General features: G+C 38.8%; 1 protein-coding gene across 2 annotated transcripts in view; it reads right to left on the reverse strand.

Moving 5' to 3' along the window:
- Positions 1 to 1,502: 1,502 nt before the first annotated feature.
- GDAP2 (ganglioside induced differentiation associated protein 2) overlaps positions 1,503 to 21,388 on the reverse strand; it is a 62,994-nt gene continuing 43,108 nt past the window's right edge. The window contains exons 9-13 of one of the 2 annotated variants that reach the window (XM_006861300.1): positions 18,487 to 18,563; positions 14,909 to 15,048; positions 13,081 to 13,135; positions 9,439 to 9,582; positions 1,503 to 1,550 (exon numbers count right to left, since the gene is read on the reverse strand). In XM_006861300.1, the coding sequence (XP_006861362.1) occupies positions 1,503 to 1,550; positions 9,439 to 9,582; positions 13,081 to 13,135; positions 14,909 to 15,048; positions 18,487 to 18,563 (464 nt within the window). Of the gene's footprint in view, positions 1,551 to 9,127; positions 9,583 to 13,080; positions 13,136 to 14,908; positions 15,049 to 18,486; positions 18,564 to 21,388 lie in introns of those variants that run through there. The other variant, XM_006861299.1, reaches the window with a different exon arrangement.

Below are 21,388 nucleotides of genomic sequence, written 5' to 3' on the forward strand. Positions count from 1 at the left end.
ATTTCTCATCTCTGGAGATCTGGATGTGGTTCCGGTTTCTACCTATAGTTTTATGTATTGCAAAGGCTCCACAAGAAGCCTCGTTCACTGGGTATTCTGTAGTTCCATTTTAGGTATTCCAATCAGTCATAAGCAGAAGACGGACTTACAAGCCTTCTAGTGTGGTGTTTCTGACTATTCTTTTCTCTCCCTCTCCAGTGTCTATTCTGAGCTGCCTGGTCCGGGAAGCGCCGGTCCCCTTCCTCTCCTACCATTTTTTAATCCAAAGACATCACACTATTTTCTAAATGCTATCTAGGTGATGCCCCTATGAGGTGTGGTTAAGTGCCATTAAGTCAGTTTCAACTCATAGCGACCATGTGTAGGGAGGGTCTCTGAGGCGCAGAAAGCCTCATCTTTCTCCCTGAAGCGACTAAGTGGGCTGCAACTACCAACCTTAAGATGCACAGTCCAGTGCTTTTCTTACAGGGACCACCACACTCCTACCTCTGCGTGGTAGGTAGCGTAATTCTAATTTTCACTCATAAGTAAGTTAAGGCACATACAGAGCGGCAAAAGTGGTCTGAGAGAAAAAAATCAATGACCAGGTAGGTCCCTGGCTCTGTTCACTGCCACCTGCTACTTCCATACTAAAGTACACAATCCAAGTGAGTTTCCTACCAAATGTCCTTAGCAGTAGTAGCAGTAAGAGCCAACCAGTATTATTACTCAGGACTCTGGAAAGACAGCACTCCCTTGAAAAGACCCTCTAATGTGATTGCTGGCAGAAATGCTTCATTTAAGAATACAGCATATGCAGCCCTTTTGAATAAGGATACCAAATCACCCATGATTGTAAGAAAAAAGATATAGCTTTCTTGATTCCCCCCATTGTTCAGACAAGAACACTGGCAATCTTAACAAATAATACAATCCAAAGAACTACGACTGGGACAGTAAAATTTCAAGTCTTATATTTTGGTAACGATTTTGATTTTTCTGATCGGTCAAATACATTTCCATTCTTGGTCCCAAACAATTCTCTTTAATCACAACCAAGTTATCTGTATAAAATGTAAGTGGTATTAACAACAGGCTCTGAAGCACACAATGCATCGGGTCAGCATACACTGGTTCTATGTATTTTGAGGAACACTACAGTACACGAAAGAAGCGTGCAGTGAACGATATTGGTGGCTTGTCTTATGGAGAATCCAGTGTCTTTTCAGGAAACTGAAGATACTCAAAAAAGTTGCTCCCCAATTTCTATGAACAACTCTCTAAAAATGAACATTCCCATTTGATACAAATATACAAATTTAAAATAACTGTGCAGTTCCAAGTGGTCTATCATTTTTAGATTGCTTATGTGACAGAAAACATACAGTCAATAAAAAAATACCAGAGAGGTGGGGAAAAGACTCTCTGGATCTGTACAGCAAAAATGAATTATCACTTCAATAGGTAGAGAGTCGTGGAGAAAGTGGCATTCTTGGTCACCAGCAGCACTGAAAGATGGCAGGTCACAAATCTGGCGACGGGGGATAAGACGGATAGTAAGGCCCGTTTTCCTGAGGAAGGGGGAAAAAAAGAAAAAGAGTATTAAGTAGCAAGATCAGTTTAACTGGGGATGTGAAATTGACAACGATTTAGTTGATGTGAACGTGTACATATGATGTCTAGCATATGCCCGGCACTGAGCAGGTGGGCCCTCAGTCACTGGAGCAGATGCACTGGAGGCACTCACAGTTGATGCACAGACAATAAAAGGTTTTTAAATTACAATACCACTTATGGATACTTTATGGGCACTTTTCTTGTCATGAGGTAAGCATCATTTCCATTTTACAGATGAGGCAATGTAAATTCCACAGATTAACATAATTCATCCAGGGTCACTTGTCTAGTTACCAGCAGAGCCTGAATTTGAATCTACGTCCATTAATCTCTCATTACCAGGTTCTTTTTGGTTAGATCATGTTGTCTTATTGTAAGCTGCATCTTAATATAGAGTTATGAAAACAAATGACCACTAAGGAATTTAATAACAACTGCTCTGGCAGAAGTGACTCTCCCATGACATGCATGAGTGGCAAGGCTTGTAACAATTATAATTCTCAGGGCATTTAGTTCCAGATCAAGATAGACAGTTAAATGCCAGAACTTTAATGTCAAGAGAAGAAAGGAACCAATCAGTAAAAGGGGACATTTTTGGCCCTCACTTTGGCTAATACTATCTTAATAAAAATCAAATCAAGGCAGTCACCTTAACAGTAGAAGGTTCCTAGATTACATTTATGAAATGCAAGACTGGTTTCTCATTTTTAAGGGAAGTCCTTCTTTGACTAAGGACTTGTTTTCCAATAAACCACAAGTAGAAAATGCTTAGCGTTAATGTGCGACAGTCATTAGGAATGGAGAATGAGAAGTTGGGTGAAAACAGCATTGCTTTATGGTATATTTTACATTATCGCCCTCGTGGAGTATTGAACCTTAAACCGCATGGTCTTGAAGACAGTAGATAGTTAAATGCTATTTGAGTTGCCAAGTGAATCAGGAGCTATGCTACCACAGCAGAAACTGGTTCTGGATCATAACCAGGAAAACAAGAAAATATTTAGAAAAACTTACTTAAATCTGACCAGGTATCAAAACAAGACTTTTTTAAAATTACATAACGACAAATCCTAGAATTGGCTATGTTTCTGAAAACTTTAATAGCAATCTGGTGCTTACCCTCCAGTTAGTCCTGCATCCTCAATTCTCGTGGAAGCTACGCTCAGGGAAATATGTCCTGCAAAAATGTATCTCCTGTGATGCTTACCTGAAGAGAAATGATTCACTTTCATCTTTAAGGTCCTGGTGTGGCGCTGTAGGGTCAGCCCTAGACTGCTAACCTCAAGCTCAGAGGTTCAGACCCACTAGCCACTCCTCAGAAACCCTATCTAGGGTTACTAGAGTTGGAACCGACCCCACAGCACTTAACAACAACAACTTTCCTACCTTCTTTTTCTAGGTCTCTCATATCTATGTTACACTGGGTTAAGCTCAGAAGGGCAAATCTAATACTTAATACTATGTAATAGAGCTTTTTAGATGAATCTCTCACTGTGCAAGAGACTGTTGAGCAGTCAGATATTTTCTCTATTTCTGAAAAACAATCATGGAAATCTGAAGCCTGCTGAATCTTGCAACCAACCAACACCATGCTGTAACTTCATCAAATAAAGAATTTAAGTCAAGGCACAATTCAACATGAAACTAAAATTAATCAACTTCATATTCACTTTTATCTCCAATCAGATCTTTAATTCTTCTTCAACTCGTTGTGGTTGCGCTGATTCTGACTCATAACGATCCTACAGGACAGTGTTAAACTGCCCTGTGGAGTTTCCAAGGCTGTCATCTTTACAAAAGTAGACTGCCATCTTTCCCTCCCATGGGGCTAGTTTGAACTGCAGACTTTTTGGTTAGCAGCCAAGCTCTTAACCACAATGCCACCAGAGTTCTTTAATTCTTCTTACCAAAGGAAACTGTTTCCTTTCAAGGTACTATCCAATGGCTTTACTGGTACCTCCATCTCAATGCCCCATAGGGCACTTCAAACCTACTGTGTCACAAATGAACATGCAACCTGCTTTTTCCACACCCCTCAATGCTTTTCCTCCTCAACTATCTCTCTGGGATGGTAGGAACATCGTACACCTAGTCTCTCCAAGCAGAAACTTGGGTAGTCACCTCAGGTTCCTTTTCCCTTCATCACTAAATTATATGCATTGTACTTCCTAAAGGGATGTTTATTTCTACATCTTTCTCATACTTTCGAAACCTCACCATGATCACCACCACCACCTCAGCTCTAAGGCTCTGCTCTGGCTGGCCTTCAGGAATAGCCTCTTCTTGTCCCCTTGTCTACAGTCTTATCACTTTTCAGAAATTCTCTAGGCTTTCATTATTGTCATCGTCCTAAAGGAGAATCTAACAACAGACCTCCCTTAGTCCTTGCTGACTACAAAGTCGAAGAATTGAGGCACTGTATGTAAAGCTAGCGTATGTAGTGATTTTCCACTGCTGTCCCTTTCTACATCATCACCTGACACCACTTTTGTATCTCCTTGTTTTTATTTCCCTTTGGACTTTACATATGGATTGTTGCTGCTGATAAGTGCCCTTGAGTTAGTTCAAACTCATTGTGACCCTGTATAGGGTTTCCCAGGAGTGGCTGGTGAATTTGAAATGCTGACCTTGCAGTTCAAACTGACCTTGCAGTCCAGTGCTTTATCTTACAGTGCCACACTATAAAAAACTCTGGTACAGGTATAAAGAACCATGTGTTCTGTATAATAACTATGGGTTATTTTGTTTAATGTAACTAACCACATTAACAATTAGGCCTATATTTGACATACAAAAATACAACAGAAAACTAAAAGAAGTTTTTACTGTAACTAAGTTATAGCTGACATTTAACTTAATTAAAGCCTGCTATATAGGAGTCCTAGGAGTCCAAAAGGAGCTCTGGTAGCGTAGTGGTTATGAATCAGGCTGCGAACTGCAAGGTCAGCATTTCGAAACTACCAGCTGCTCCACGGGAGAGAGATGAGGCTTTCTGCTCCCATAAAGATTTACAGCCTCGGAAACCCTGTTCAGGGTCGCTATGGGTCGAAACCGACTCGACGGCACTTAACAACAACAACATATAGGAGTCCGGGTGTGGTGCTGTGGGTTAATGTACCAGACTGCAAAGCCATTTGAACTGCAAGGTTGGTGGTTTAAGCTCACCAGCTGCTCCTCGGAAACCCTATACAGGGTCGCTAGGGTCGGAATCAACTCCACGGCACTTAATAACAACATAGGCTCTTAAAGTTATTGAAAAATATGCTGACTTAAGAAGCAGCCTTTTGGGTTTTGTAACCAATACAATGTTTGCATTACTATTTTAGGAAATAATTTATAAATACAAACGCTATCTTTGAATTCTAAGATTCATCTGTCAGTTTCTCATACTATGCTTGCTTGTATGTTGTTGTGATGCTGGAAGCGATGCCATCAGTATTTTAAATACCAGTAAGGCTGCCCGTGGTGGGCAGGTTTCGGTGGAGCTTTCAGACTAAGACTAGGAAGAAGGAGAGGCAGACCATTTCTGAATGGTTAGCCACTGAAAACCTAATGAATAGCAGAACCTTGTCAGATATAGTGTCAGAAATGAGCTCTTCAGTTTGAAGAGACTCAAAATACAACTTGGGAAGAGCTGCCTTCTCAAAGTAGACATGAGTAGAACAAAGCTTTTAGGACATTCATTTGTTGGAGCACAACTCAAAATGAGAAGACATAGCTTCAAACATCCATTAGAAATCAAAATGTTGAATGAATGAAGTATGAATCTATAAAGATTAGAAGTTGTCAAAAACGAAGTGGAATGTACCAAGATTGATATCCTAGGTACCAGTGAGCTGACATGGACTGGTATTGACTATTTTGAATCTGATAATCATACGGTTTACTATGCTAAGAACAACAAATTGAAGAAGAACGGCATCACGTTCATTGTAAAAAAGAACCTTTCAAGATCTACCTTGCGGTACAATGCTGTGTGTGATAGGATAGTACCCGTATGCCTACAAGGAAGACCACTTAATATCACTATTATTAAAATTTACACACCAACTTTTAAAGCCAATGATGATAAAACTGAAGTACTCTACCAATTTCTTCAGTCTGAAATTGATCAAACATGCAATCAATATGCACTAATAATTGCTGGTGATTGAAATGTGACAGAACCAAAGAGGAAGGATCAGTAGTTGGAAAATATGGCTTTAGAAATGATGCTGAAGAATTTGCAAGACCAACAACTTATTCATTGCAAATACCTTTTAAAAAAACATAAAAGACGACGATACACCTGGCCCTCACTAGATGGAATATATAGGAATCGAACTGACTACATCTGTGGGAAGAGAGTGTAGAAAAACTCCATATCATCAGCCTAACAAGTTCAGGGGCAGACTGTGGAACAGAATATTAATTGTAAGTTCAGGCTGAAGCCTAGAAAAAAAAGCCAAATATGACCTTGGATATATTCCACCTGAATTTAGAGACCATCTCAAGAACAGATTTGATGTATTAGACACTCATGATTGAAGACCAGAAGAATCGTGGCACGATAGCATGAACATTATACATAAGGGAAGCAAAAGCTCATTAAAAAGACAGTAAAGAAATACAACACAAAAATGGATGTTAGAACAGACTCTGAAACTTGTTCTCAGGTATAGAGAAGCCAAAGTGAATGGAAGAAATGAGTAAGCAAATGAGTTGAAAAGGAAATTACAAAGGAAAGCTCGAAAAGACAAAATCAAGTATTATAATGAAACGTGCAAAGACCTGGAGTTAGGAAACCAAAATCAAAGAATGTGCTCAGCATTTCTCAAGCTGAAAGAACAGAGGAAAAATTCAAGCCTTGACTGGCAGTATCGAAGGCTTTTATGGACAATATATTGAACAACTCAGAAAGCATCAAAATAGATGATGGAAGGAATACAGAGTCACTGTTTCAAAAAGAAACGGTCTATGTTCAATCATTTCAAGAGTTAGCATATGATCAAGAACTGATGGTACTGAAGGAAACAGTCCAAGTTACATTGACGGGACTGGCACAAACCAAGGCTCTAGGAATTGACTGAATACAAATTTAAATCTTTCAACAAACTGAGGCAGCAGTGGAAGCATGTACTCATCTATGCCAAGAAACTTGAAGACAGCTACCTGGTCAATGATTTGGAAGAGATACAGATTTGTGCTCATTCCAAAGAGACACGACACAACAGAATGTGGAAATCATTGAAGAATATCATTAAAATCACACACAGCAAAAATGTGCAGAAGACAATTCAAACATGGTTATAACAGGACATTGACAGGGAATTTCCGAAATTCAAGCTGGATTCAGAAGAGGATGTGGAACAAGGAGTATCACTGCTGATGTCAGATGGATCTTGGCTGAAAGCAGAGAAGATCAGAAAGATTGGGAATTCCAGAACACTTCATCTGTGCTCATGAGAAGCAAGAGACAGTCATTCAAACAGAACAAGGGAATACTGAATGGTTTAAAATAAGAAAAGAGGTATGCGTGCTCGTGTTGTTATCTTTTTACCATTGTTAGTCAATCTGTATGCGAAGCAAATCATCTAGAAGCTGAATTATATGAAGAAGAATGTAGCATCAGGTTTGGAGGGAGAGGACTCATTAACAACCGTGCTTGATGGAAATGAAAGACTTAAAATACTAATTTCAGTATAGATTGCACCTCATGGTAAAGAAAACAAAGATACAATAAATATCATGATAAATGAAGAAAAGGTTGAAGTTGTCATAAGACTTCATTTTGCTTGGATCGACAACCAAAACTCATAGAAGCGTTAGTGAAAAATCAAACAACATATTGAATTAGGCAAATCGCTGCACAAGACCTCTTTAAAGTGTTCAAGGGCAAAGAGATCACTCTGAGGACTAAGGCATGCCTAACCCAAATCAGGGTATTTTCAATCACCTCATATGCATGTGCGAGTTGGATAGTGAGTAAGACAGACTGTAGAAGAAACAATACGTTGAGTTATGGTGTTGGAGAAGAATATTAAAAGCACCATTTGTAGGTAAGTATCTTCGAGTTGGTTCTGACCCATAGCAACCCTATATAGGGTTTCATAGGAGCAGCTGGTGAACTTGAACCACCAACCTTATAGTTTAAGTAGACTTTGCAGTTCAGTGTATTAACCTACAGTGCCACAGGACTCCAAAAGCACCATGTTGTTATTGTTAAGTGCCATCGGGTCAATTCCGACCCACATTAACCCTGTACAGGGTTTCCAAGGAACAGCTGGTGAGCTTGAACCACCAACCTTGCAGTTCAAATGATTTTGCAGTTAGCCAACAGGGCCACACCAGGACTCCAAAAGCACCACAGGCTGCCATAAAATCCAATCTGTGTTGGAAGAAGTACAGCCAGAATGCTCCTTAAAGTCAGGATGATGAGACTTCTATCCCTTACACTTGAGACACATTATCAGGAAGGACCAGTCCCTGGAGAAGGACATCATGCTGGGTTAAGTGGAGGGTCGGTGAAAAAGAGGAAGACCCTGAACAAAATGGACTGACAGAGTGACAACAACAAGTTCAAACATGACAACAATTGTGAGGCTGGTGCAGAACCAGGCAGTGTTTCCTTCTGTTGTGCACTGGGTCACTGTTAGTTGGAACTGACTAGAAGGTACTTAATAACAACAACAACAACAATCGTTGAATGCTCGTTCAATATTTTTGGCATCAAAGTGTTTGTTAGTGCCTTTCACATTTCCTGCAATCCATTATATATTAAGAAGAACGACGTATGGTTCAAAGGAATAACAAAAAAGTCATTGCTTTTTTAAAATTCTAACAATCTGTTGTAAATACAAACTGATGTTCTTACTCCCCTCCCACATATTCAACAATCTTTTCATCCATCTGCTCCAATTACAAATACTAAATGTGTAACTGTCAAACATTCAATTCTATTAGTCATTGTTGTTGTTGTTATGTGCTGTGGAGTTGGTTCCGACCCATAGCGACCTTGTACAAGGTTTCTGAGGCTGTAAATCTTTACGGGAGCAGAAAGCCTCACCTTTCTCCCACAGAACCACTGGTGGTTTCAAACTTCTGAACTTGACATTAGCAGCCCAACTTGTAACCACTACATTAACAGAGCTCCTTACAGCAACTCATTAGAGAAGAATTTATTCAAACTTAATACAGCCTTCAAATAAGTCCCTTTCATTCATTCATAAGAATGTTTAATCAACATTAGTGACATGATGAATTTGATGAACTTTTGGCCACGCATGTTGCCCTTTTTTTTTTAATTATTAAGATTTTACTGAGAGTATACACAATAGGGAATATAATGCTGATGAAATTCAAGTAACCTGCTGATTAGCATTTAAGTCATCAACCTATAAATGCATCTATAAATAATAACAATATTACATTAGTATTATTATTTGGAGCTCTCAAACCATAATACTTTTAGCAAACGGAAACTTTTAGACTAAGAGAAGCTATCTGATAGACAATTAATGCTGCCAAGTAGACAACAGATTCTTCTGGCTCTATATCATGAAGAAGTTGCTGTCTCAAAGGTGGTAGAAAACTGGCAATACAACCAAGGACCGGCTGCACACCACAGCTCAAAAAATCTCCCACTAAGAATGTATGCTTTGACTATAAGTCCTCTCTTTGGGTAAAATCTTTCTTAGTTATTGAAGGAAAAGGATATGAAACGATATTATAAAGTATCCTACAACACAGTGATTTAAATTTACAGGATCTTATAATGAAAGGATGTAGTGAGCACAAACACTGCCCTTAAAAGAATAGTTTATGTAACACAACAGGTGAGGGGAAACTGCTGATCCTTCTTACCCTGGCATCATATTCAAGGACAAAAGGAGGAAAGTCAATCTGTTCTGGAGATATGGCAGAAAAGAGCTGGTGGAGGCTGTCCACATGGTGGATTTTGTCCTTTAGTCCTGAGACAGAAAAGGTGGTGAAAAACCACGTTGACACCTAATTGACAGAAGAGAAAAAAAAAACATTTAAACCTGTGGGCAGAACCACACAATTTTGAAGAATCATATTAGACAAAAACTGTTTTTCACAACTGAAATCGGTGCCAGAAGAATCTTGCAATAGTCAGTGCTTTTGAAACGACAGACTGCAGTCCATTAGTGAGTTATAGATTCAGTTTAGTGGACTATAAACAACATTTAAAAAAGGAGAACAAACTAGAATAATAATTAGAAAATGTTGTACAAGTGAGTTTTGCTTGATGGAACTTTTGTTTTACTTATATGTGTTGTGATGTAATATATGATTCTCACTGTGGGTTGTCGTCAAGAAGTTTGGAGATGACAGCATTATTTGGTAGACTAATTGACGCGCTGGCACTCTACAAATGCTTCCTATCCCCAAATCTCAAAAATATCTTCCCGTTTTTTCAAATGAGACTGAAAAGACATTTTTTGTTGTTGTTGCCAGTATTTGAGACTTAAATATATATATATTGTTAGCTGACACTGGGCATGCATCTATTTCTCAAAGTCAATCAAAGAGAATCTTCTGCAGATGTGGAGCTGCCGCTGCTTATTCCACTTTGAAACACACATCTTAAAACCGAGTAAGTTAGACCCCAATAGGTTTTTAAGGTTCCCCTCAATCACACAATTCTATGAAAGAACATACTGAGATGCAGGTGGGGGTAGTGTTAAGATGGAGACATGAGAAGGGTGAGTGGAGGAAGAGGGCAGTGACTTTAAGCTCAGTCTCTGCTCCCTTTCCTCCCATTATTCTCCTGCATATCCATTGTTGTTGTTAAGTGCCATCAAGTCGGCTCTGACTCACAGCCACCCGGTATAAGGTTTCCAAGGTGAGCTTCAACTGCCAACCTTGCAGTTCAAACTGACTTTGCAGTCCAGTGCTTTAACCTGTAGAGCCACACCAGAACTCCTTTTTCATTTTAGCTTTATGCAGTTAGATACTCTCAGCTGTAAGTTGATTCTGACCTATAGCACCCACATGTGTTACAGAGCAGAAATGTTACCAGGAGTTCTCTTGGCTGTATTCTTTACAAAAAGGAGACCTGGTAGTGTGGTGAGTTACAAGTTGGGCTGCTAAGTGGAAGGTCAGCAGTTTGAATCCACTAGCAGCTCTGCAGGGAAAGATGAGGCCTTCTGCTCCTGTAAAGGTTTACAACCTCAAAAAGCATATACAGGGTCACTCTGATTTGTATGTGACTCAACAGCACACAACCCCCACTCTCTGCCCTCCACCCCAGCCCCATAAGGAAGCAGATCAACTGGCCTTCTACAGTGCTGCTGGATGGGTTAGAACTTTAGGGTATTAGTGGAGAGAAAAGTGTTTGGCCCACCCAGAGAGCTTAGTTCTATATATCTAAGTGTTTAAAGCTTCAATTGTTTATAGCATAAGTTATAAATATTCATGAATGTAGGTAGACTTGTATTATTCAAAAAAAGATTTGAGCATCTACTTAAAAAAAAAAATGAAGAAAAGTAAAGTTTTGGAAAAAGACTGCTGTGATATTTTGTAAATGCTGGATATACGTTCACCCAGTTATTTACAAATGCAAAGCTGAAAACACAAGATCATGAAATAACAAAGTATGAAAAGACAACTCCCACATGTGCACTTAGGTAATCTGCTAGAGCCAGAATTAACATTGGGTTAAAGTCTACTAGTTTGTATTCTACTAGTAAGCTTCAAGGAAGAAAAAGAATAGGATTTACAGACGCAGTTACTTTATTATCACTTTGGTTGTACTTGTCTGGAAAAGATCTCAGGAGTATGAAAATCAGAACAGTGTGATTTGATTATTTGATGATGCCTTGATGTCATCTCATTATTTAATAAACACTCCATTTATAATCTGTAACTTTGGTATAAAATAATAGTGGAGACTTTATTATATACTGATTTTATTCTCTCAATGAACCTACCCACCGTTGTCAAGTCAATTCTGACTCATAGCGATGGTTTTAGCGTATAGTAGACTTGCTTCATAGTGTTTCCAAGGCTTTAATCTTTACCAAAACAGACTGCCACATCTTTCTCCAGCAGAGCAGCTGGTGGGTTTGAACTGCTGACCTTCCAATTAGCAGCTGAACATTTAACCACTATACCACCAGGCTTCTTTAATTCTCTCAATACTCTCTCATTTTCCCAGTTTTGAGGAGGTAATACGAAGACTTTCACTTTATATATCTGGTCTCCTTCAGCTTCTGCCCAAATCCAACATTTGTCCTGATTCTTATCCAAAGCAATTCCAGTGCTGTGACGGTTAAAGATGTCTATTCATTGTCAACACGTGAAAGACAGATATTTATCGCCTCTCTTGTATGGAAACTGTGATGGCACAGTGGTTAAAGCTCTTGGCTGCTAACCAGAACATTTGTAGTTTGAACCCTAGATTATAACAGCTGCTCTGCAGGAGAACGATGTGAAGTCTACTCCCATAAACACTTCCAGCCTTAGAAACTCTGTGGAAGTCCAACCCTGTCCTAAAGGGTTGCTATGAGGTGGAAGTGACAAGACAACAATGCATTTGGTTTCTAGTATTCAAGAGGAAGGTTTAATGTCAGATCTAGCAAGCGGTAGATATGTACTTTCACAAAAGTCTGGCACAAAATGAAACTTTTTCGATAATTGAATTTGTGAGAGTGGTAAAGAAAAAACTGTTTTCTATATGAAGAATATTTTATTATGGAAATTTCAGAGATTCATTAAAAGTTGAATTAATTCGACAATGAACATCAGTATAGTCACCACCCAGACTACATGAGCATTTTGTTTATATTTACTTTATCATAAATCTATTTATGCATTCATTATTCATTTCTAGCCACACATCAATTTTATTTTTTACTACACTTCAGAATAAATCACAGATACCTATTAACAATTTCTGTAAGATAGCTACATTTTAGTCCTTACAGATCTTGTGGGGTAGCATGCGAAGGGGCTTCAAAAATTCATGGAAAATGGAATTAAAAGATAATGGGATCTCTCCATGTACTTTCGGAAGCCCACTCAAATAAGGCATACCATTAAGCAAGCAGTCACAATGAAAAAACTCTTACGTTGGAAGAACGCAGAATCCTAAGAGACATTTCACAGAAAAACCAGGGTAAATTTTCTATAGAAAATAAATGCTGAGCTGAGAGTTGACAGATCTGACGGACCAGCAGCAGTCAGCCCTGAGCAGTGGACAGAACATGTATTCCGTAAGACAGCATGAGCTGTCGAGGCCAAATGAACAAAGAGCAGGAAGAGGTAAACACTGAGAAGCCACTGGCTTATAAGTGTTGTCCACAAAGATGCTAGAGACACAGAGGGCCAAAGTACTAGGACAGGGTCATTTTTTAAAAAGGCCAACAAAATAGCAGTCACAAAGATGACAGCAACAATTAGGGTGTTGAGATGTATCTTAATATTCAGGGCATGAATAGTGCTTAAACTCTAGAGTTAGCAAAAAAGAGAAAAATAATGTACCTTTGAACGAAATGTTGGATGGACAAAATACACAGCCTTCAAGTTCCTTTTGTATCTGATCAAAGGACAAACAAACAAACAAACAAAACAAGGCTCCATATAAGTCACAGCTAAAACCAGTCACCGTTATGTACAATTAACTCTTTGCTTGAGTATATAAATGCATTCACGTAGGAAATTCAAAAACAAAAACCAACCAACAAATGAGGAACATAACAGTTCTAGTTTATATATTGAATTTTAGGTAAAATTTCAAAAAACAACTCCAAAACTAAGTTCACATTTAACTAGCATTTATTGTGTGCCTTTTTATCCCATGTGATGCTAGAATCTATGGGATTAAATATATGAATTAGTAAAAAATGATAGGAACCACTACTTAGCACTTTATACTTTAAGCTGTCTATGTAATTCTCCTAACAACTCAATGAGGGATGCACTACCATTATTATTTTTTAACCAAGTCACCCGACCAGCCAATAGCAGAGTCATGCAGAACCCCGCAGTTCTAGAAGCCATGCTCTGTGTACTACTCCATCTAGCTTCTCCAGGTGGAACATAAGGAACAGGATGCTGGTGTTATTGTGTTCTGACTCACAAAGCCCCTGCTGGACAGAGGTGAACTGCCCCATAGGGTTCCTAGGCTGTAAATTTTCATGGAAGCAGACCTCTAGGAGTTTTCTCCCAAGAAGCCTCCGGTGGGTTTGAACAGCTGACATTTAGTTAGCTGCTAAGCACTAAAGCAGCATATTAAATTGCTGTTGAATTGGTTCTGACACATAGTGACCCTGTACAGGATTTCCAAGGAACAGCTGGAAGGTTTGAAATGCCGACCTTGTGGTTTGAAGTCCAGTGCTTATCCTACAGTGCCATATCAGGTTAGATAATCTTTAAACTAATGACGGACCTGGAATTTTTCACCAGACCAGTAACCACCATTGGGTCATATAAGGCTAATTGAAGAACACTTCAGAGAAGCAGTGCAAACCCATTCTTTCACCGATGAGGTCTGTTCATAGTTAAAGAGCTGGTTAGTGATAGAGACAGAATGAGCTTCTTTAAATATACAAGAGAGTTTAAAAAAGTTAGCTATTAGCTACTGAAAGCTTCAATATTCCTAAGAAAGATGAGTAGTTTGCAGAAACTTCAAGAGACAGGAAGGCACTCTGTTGCTATAAATAATAAAAGCTAGTACGAGGAGGTGGTGCACCGTGGAGTTGTTTCCAACTCATAGTGACCTTGTATAGGGTATTTCTGAAGCTGTGCATCCATACGGGAGCAGAAAGCCTCACCCTTCTCCTGTGGAGCAGCTGGTGGCCTCAAACTACTGATTGTGTGGTTCGCAGCCCAATGCGTAACCCATTATGGCATGAGGACTCCTAAGTATCAGGAGGGCAGATGGCTATTTTTATTTAGGAAGTACATTTTGAGAAGGAATGCAAATCATTACATTTATCTTTGCTGTAGTGAGGTGTCCTTCACAGATTTTCCAGTTAAAATCTCCATTATCATTTCAAAGGAAATATGGTTCGATGAAATCAAATTTGCTAGTTCCAAGTCAGTAGCCTGGGTTCAAGTCCAAATTCTGTATATTGACTGCTGTGTGACTTTGGGCAACATACTTAGCCTATTGGAGTGTCAATATTCTCCTGTTTTCCAAATTAGATAATAGCTCTCCTGAAAACTCAAGTGTTACTGGAGCCAATGAAATATATCTTTGTTATATGAAAAATGCTTTTATAGTAGACTCTATATAACAAGGTTTGCTATGGCTTAGAATTAGTAAAGAAACAATGCCCTCCTTCATAATTTATAAAAAATAACTAACTTGACATCAACAACATCGTAGAGTTTCTTGAGGAAATCAGAGTCAAGATGATTGTATTCGCTGGTCAGTGTGTGAAAATAGACTAATACATAGTCTTTCACAGCAATGTGATCCATTACATGGATAAAGTACAGGAGTGCCTAAAAGAAAAAGAGAAGGAAAGATAAAGATCATATTTAAAAACACATTTTTGAGCAAAGACTTACAGAAAAGATCATCAGCTTTACATTCAACAAACCATACACTTTATTTCATCTCAATGATTGCAACTCCCTACATGCAACAACAATTACTTCCTCCCTGTGGCTCCTACTTCCATTCCCCCTTTCTTATCCTTGGGAAAATGTTGCCCTTTTGACTTTGAATGACTGACCATTCCATGCTGAGTATATCAAATTAGTGTTGCTGTTCCCCCCTCTATATACCAATCTATTGCTTGGCTGAAAGTTGGGCTATGAGGGTGAATTCCTTTCCCGACACAAAAGGTGCTTGAGGGCCATAGTCTTGGGTTTCTCCAGTCTCTTTCTGACCAGTAATTGTGGCCTTTTTCTGCCACACTATCAGGACCCTCTAATGTGACCCCTTTCCAGAGCAGTTGGTAGTAAGTAGCAGTTGCACTAGTTCTTCTGGCCTGCATCATGGTGACTGATGTTCACCTACTCCATTGGAGTAGCTGATTTCAAGCATCTTTCCATCACTTACGGAGAGACCAATAGCTGCACCTCAGATGGCCGCTCACGAGCTTTTAAGATTCCAGTCACAACTCACCAAAGTAGGATGTAGAACATTGTCTTTGTGGACTATGGTATGCCAACTGACCATGGTGTCCCAGGACTATGGTCCTGAGTCACCAGGTGCAGGAACTCATTGCCCCAATATGTTTAAGAACATCTAAGAAATTTTCATCATTGTGTGTGTTGTATGCTCTGCCACATTTATAGGTGTGTTTGCACAAAGGTAAACACACATGTACGGATATCCTCAGTAAAGACCATTTTGCCTGGGAGTCTGTTTCACAGAGTCAAGAAAGCTTAATAATTCTCTTTAAAAAGTGAACCATCCCAGTGTTTACTAACTCTCATAACTAGTATAGTACAATCCCTATTTGTCTTTTCTAAGTGTTGGAGAAGATCAGGCTCTATCCTCTGAAACAAATCAGCATATATAGGAAAGAATTCTTGAGTCAATTATATTAGACTACTCCTCTCTAGGACAATGATATCAAAATCACTGAAAACAGAATTTCTAGACTTTTCAGCATCTTTGAAGTTTCTATCTGAATTCAACGTCTTTTGCAGTCTCTACTACTCAGATACAGTCTCACAGCTTTCATGAAACTGAGAAGTACTATAAAATGACAATGGATGATGTCTTACTTGGCTCATTTTGCAGCTTAATTTCTTAGCATCTTTAATGATGATCTGAATGAGGAAACTAAGAACAGGTTTAGTCTGTAGAAGGCATTAAGTTGGGCAACATTTCTAGAGCGCTGAAAGACTGAAACTTAATGTGACCCAAATCAGTTACAGAAATGTTCCACCACAAGAAGGATGACATTTAAAAGAAGCACTAAAACAAAGCAGAGATACAATAGAGGCAGGGCCAGTATGACCTAGTGACTTAGCCACAAGCCGTTACAAAGAGGAAACTAACAGGTAACAACAGAAAGATGACGATAATAGAGGTCGTTTTATAATTCCACAGGTGAGGCCTTGGCATTCACACGAATGGATTAACGTGGATTGGGATCCAAATGCTACTACAACAGGCAGAGGAGGGGGATTAAGAAAAGTTATCTTTCAAGTTGTTAACCAGTTTGGACCTTACAATATGCTTCATTATTTTATGTGAAATAATACAGCATGGCTATCGAGAACACCATTTCAAGTCCACCTCAAAATTAAATGCAGGGATTTATGTGTTTATTGGTTATCAACCATGTTACTAATGATGATAATGGAAGTCACACCAGCTATTAAGAACACAAAGCAAATGACCACTAATAGAAACTTAACTAATTTGCATCTGTTGGTTTTTCCCTCTGTTAACTGTGTATTTTTATTCTTCTCTTACTACATAATTTCTTGGTCTCTTTCTACCCATTCCCCAACCCAACCCTTTGTGGTTTTAAACTTCCTATCTTTAGCTTAAAAATGCTTTCATTTTTAAGTATAAAAACAGTACAGCTATGCAACAAAATATTTAGAAAATAGATTCTCTTCTAAACTATGAAATACATTTTGGGATATTTACTTCCTGATTTTGAACTTTGTAGAATTTTTAATGTAATTTAGGTCAGTGTACATACAATTTAATATATCATTTTCACTCTATTGATACTATTTTATGAACACTTCTATGTACTTGATATTGATAGTATAACCATCATTTTTTTAGGGCCACAGAACATACATTCCACTTGTGAATGGATCATAATTATCTCTTACGAATATGTTATAATTTTTGCTACAAATATCCTGTGAACAGCATGACAGGCTGGGTGCTGTCACAAATTTTTTACCCAAGCATCAGTACCCAAAATTGGAGGGCTGAGTCAAAAATAATTACTTGTGCCTGCATAACTGTGCTTGTATCTTAAAATTACTTGATTTTAAGGTTTCAAGTTTATAATATTTGGATATGCTTTAGAATTATCAGTTGAAATCATTCTCCTTTGCAATTCTAGGGAGCTGATGTTCTAGGAAAGTTTATATATTCACTCTGTGGATTCAAGTGTCTCTTGCAGGATTATTCAAATTTGAGCACTTTCAGGGTCTCTATCAACTTCCAGGAGTCCTGATGTGGTGCTGTAGGATAATCACTGGACTGCTAGTTGAAAGGTCAGCGGTTCAAACTCAGCAGTCACTTCTTGGAAACCCTAGATGGGATGCTATGAGCTGGAACTGACGACGATACTTAACAAATAATCCATACTTTGAATTACAAATTCCCAGATTGAAATTTCTGGGTCAACAAGTATGATGATCATTTTCGAACTTGCCTTTGATGATAACAATTATTTTTAAATCCATGCTAATTCTGACAGTAAAATAAGAAGGCTCATCTTAATTCACTTAACAACTACTGAGGTTGACCATGCTGTTTGTATTTACCAGTTACAAAAATGTCTTTTGTGAAATCTATATTTCTACTTCTTGTCCAAAAAAGCGGAGGTGTTTATAAAATTGTTACCTTGGTTTAACTAGATCCTTGGTTTCTTCATTTTAGACAGATACTGAAGAAATTTTTTTTTTCTCTAAGAAATGCAAAATTTGGTTGGCAATGTGATTATAATACAGAAGGATTTCAAGTTTAACTTTCCAGTTACATAAGAAGAGAAACAAAGCAGGTGCCAGTCTGCGGATCACATTAGATTTCAGGATTTTTGTTCCTCCAACAGCACAAACTTAAAACTCCAGATTTACTGATAGCATGCATGGTGACTCACCAAGCCAGAGCTGCTACTCTGACAGACACAGAATTCTGTCTCATCCCATATTCTAAGCCTGCATTTCAAATGCATGTCCGACTTACTTTGAAATCAACAGTTTGTGAAACAGAGCCTTTTCCGGGCTTACCTTGTCCATATCTATTAATGTTACAGGAATGTTTCTTCCAACTACCACCATCACAGTGCGACCACAGTTATCAACACCTACAAACAGGAAATGTAATCAGCACCCAGAATTTGTACTTCAAGAGGATCATTTGTCCTGGGCTCCAAATTTATAGAAATAGTCAACACAAACTTAAAAAATTGAAAACCTGGAAGTATAAGTTTATCAAATTTCATCTTCTAATAGTTTTTCTACTTCATGGGAAACAAGACTGTCTTTTTCTAATCTTATGAGATTTTTGATCACTGCTCTTACCTTTGAGAAAAGATCTTTTAAAAGCTTAAAAGCAGGGACAGCCAAAGGAAAGGTTGTAGGCAAAAGTCTTTTAATGTAGCTTTTTATCTAAATTCACTACAACTTGTAATAGTATTAGTGATCAAAAGTAAAAATAAAACAACCAACCTAAATAACACTGAGTTCTGAAAAATTAACAAGCACTGTCTGAAAATGAAAGCTAATTAGAGAAGAATGGGAAGCTGGGAGCTTTCAATTTCTATATTACGTATTTACATAAGGCTTGAATTTTGTATAACAAGCAAAAAAGTATATTTAAAAGCAAACAGTAAAATTTTTATTATTTTTTTTTTAAAGAAAAAATGGAACTAGATGGAAACCACATGTTTGTTATGAATTCAACTGTGTCCCCTAAAAATGTGTGCTGTAAATCCTAACCTCATTTAACAACAACAACATATCTATGTTCATCTGACTCAGAGCGACCCTAGACAGGACACAGCAGAACTGCTCTTCAGGATTTCTGAGACTATAAATCCTTATGGAAACAGAAACAGCCTCATCTTTCTCCGGAGGAGTGGCTGCTGAGTTTGAACCATTCACCATGTGGTCAGCAGCACAGTGCTTAATTCACTGTGCCACCAGGGTCACTGCGAGTTAGAATCTATTCAATAGCCTTGGAATGGTGTTTTTTTTTTTTGTTTTTGCTTTTAATGCCTGTAGTTATAACCCCATTTGGGAATGGGTTGTCTTTGTTATGTGAAGGAGGCAGAATCAGTGTAGATTTTATTTTAAGTGGCTCACTTATGAGCAATAAAAGACAAGACAAACAAGTAAGAGAAGCAGAGATGGGGGAAGAGAGATGCCAAGCCACAAGATCACCAGCAGCAGCAGCTCAGAGACAATGATCTTCCTCCAGAGCCAGCAGAGGAAAGCCTTTCCCTAGAGGCCACAAGTTGAATGTGGACTTCTAGCTTCCTAAATTTGGAGAAAATAAACTTCTGTGACAGCAGCCCTAGATAATTTAGACAGAATTTGGTATTGAGAAGTGAGGGTGGCACTCTAACAAATACCTAAAATGTGGAAGTGGTTTTGAAATTAGGAAGTGTATCAGTAGATTGCCTTGAAGACACAGCGGGCAGAAGTATGCTCATCAAAGGCAATTTTGGTGAGGTCTCAGGAGGAAGTGAAGAGAACTATACACAGATTGTCTCTGTCACCTTAGAGAATTCATAGGTTGCCAGAAAGAAAATGTTGCTGCTAAATGTGCTTCTGGTGAGGTGTTCAAAGAAAATGATGAACATGTGACTGGACAATGAAGGAAGGGTGATGCTTCCTATGCAGTGGCAATGAACTTGTTTGGTGGATGGTAGAACTCATAAGTGATGAACCTGCATACCTAGCTGATGAAAATTCTTAATGGGACTATACAGTTTCTCCTTGTATGGCAAAATGTGACAGGAAACAGATGGACTTAAAAATGAATTCTCCAAAATAAAAACAGAACTTAGAAAGATTTGAAAAATTTTGTTGTACAAACTAAGGACATGTGTCCTAGAATTAGTCACCAAGAATTTGGCTAAATCATCTTTTGTTAAGCCTGTGGTTGATAGATCTACATCTCCCAACTTCCACAGCAGCAGAAAACCCATCGGTTTAGACTGAAAGGGGCAGAGAAAGAACAGAAGGTTTTCTGCCACTTAGAACTGTATAGGCAAGAACCAGACGGCTGTCCTTCAAGAAAAGAACAGGACATTGTCTCCGAGCTGCTATTCCTGGCTGATCTTCATGGGGCTGGGTGTCTCTCTTCCCCCATCTTCTGGAGCAGCTTACAGATCAGCAGAACTCTTGAAGTCCTGGTGTGACGTAGGATAAGCCTTAGATCATAACGTCAGTTTGAACTGCAGGATTGACAGTTGTAACTCACCAGCTACTCCTCGGAAATCCTATCCAAGGTTATTATGAGTCGGAACTGACTTGATGGCACTTAACAACAACAACTTGGAAGGAAGCAGGGCCTTCTTGATTTTAAGGGTGGGGCCACAACCTCCTAGTTTTCAGAGTTAGATCTTCACCAGCGTGGGTTTGGGATTATGGGGTTGCCATTAAAGTATGCTAGGGGAATGTGGTTGACACCCAGAGCTGAGGCGGTTGGGCTGCTGTGCCCAAGGGGCAGAATGGGGCCTGCCAGGGCCAAGGGGGATATAGTCACGACCAAGACGGACTAAGAGAATGGCGCTATTTAAAGCCAAATTATCATCCCCAGAGGGCTTGGAAGGTCGAGATGAAATCCAGGGCCAAGGGGTCTCCACCCAGAATCTAAAGTGCCTGGTCAACACCCAGATTCTGTAGGACAGGGCCATTGCCTAGATTATTTTAGAAAACAGAGGGCTATTTCCAAGTATTGAGAGCTAATGTAATTTGTTCTGTTGGGTTTTGAACTTGCTTGGTGCCTGTTATCCTCTCTCAACCTCCAATTTCTTCCATTTGTAATAGAAATACCTACCTTGTCCCTGGTTCCACTGTTGTACTTTGGAAACAGATAATTTATAGTCTAGATTACACATGTTCACAGATGAAGAAGAATTCTACCCCAGGATGGAATATGGCTGTTGTTGTTGTTTTTAAG

This window comes from Chrysochloris asiatica, unplaced genomic scaffold, assembly GCF_000296735.1.
Source record: "Chrysochloris asiatica unplaced genomic scaffold, ChrAsi1.0 scaffold00042, whole genome shotgun sequence".
In the NCBI taxonomy this organism is placed as follows: Eukaryota; Metazoa; Chordata; class Mammalia; order Afrosoricida; family Chrysochloridae; genus Chrysochloris; species Chrysochloris asiatica.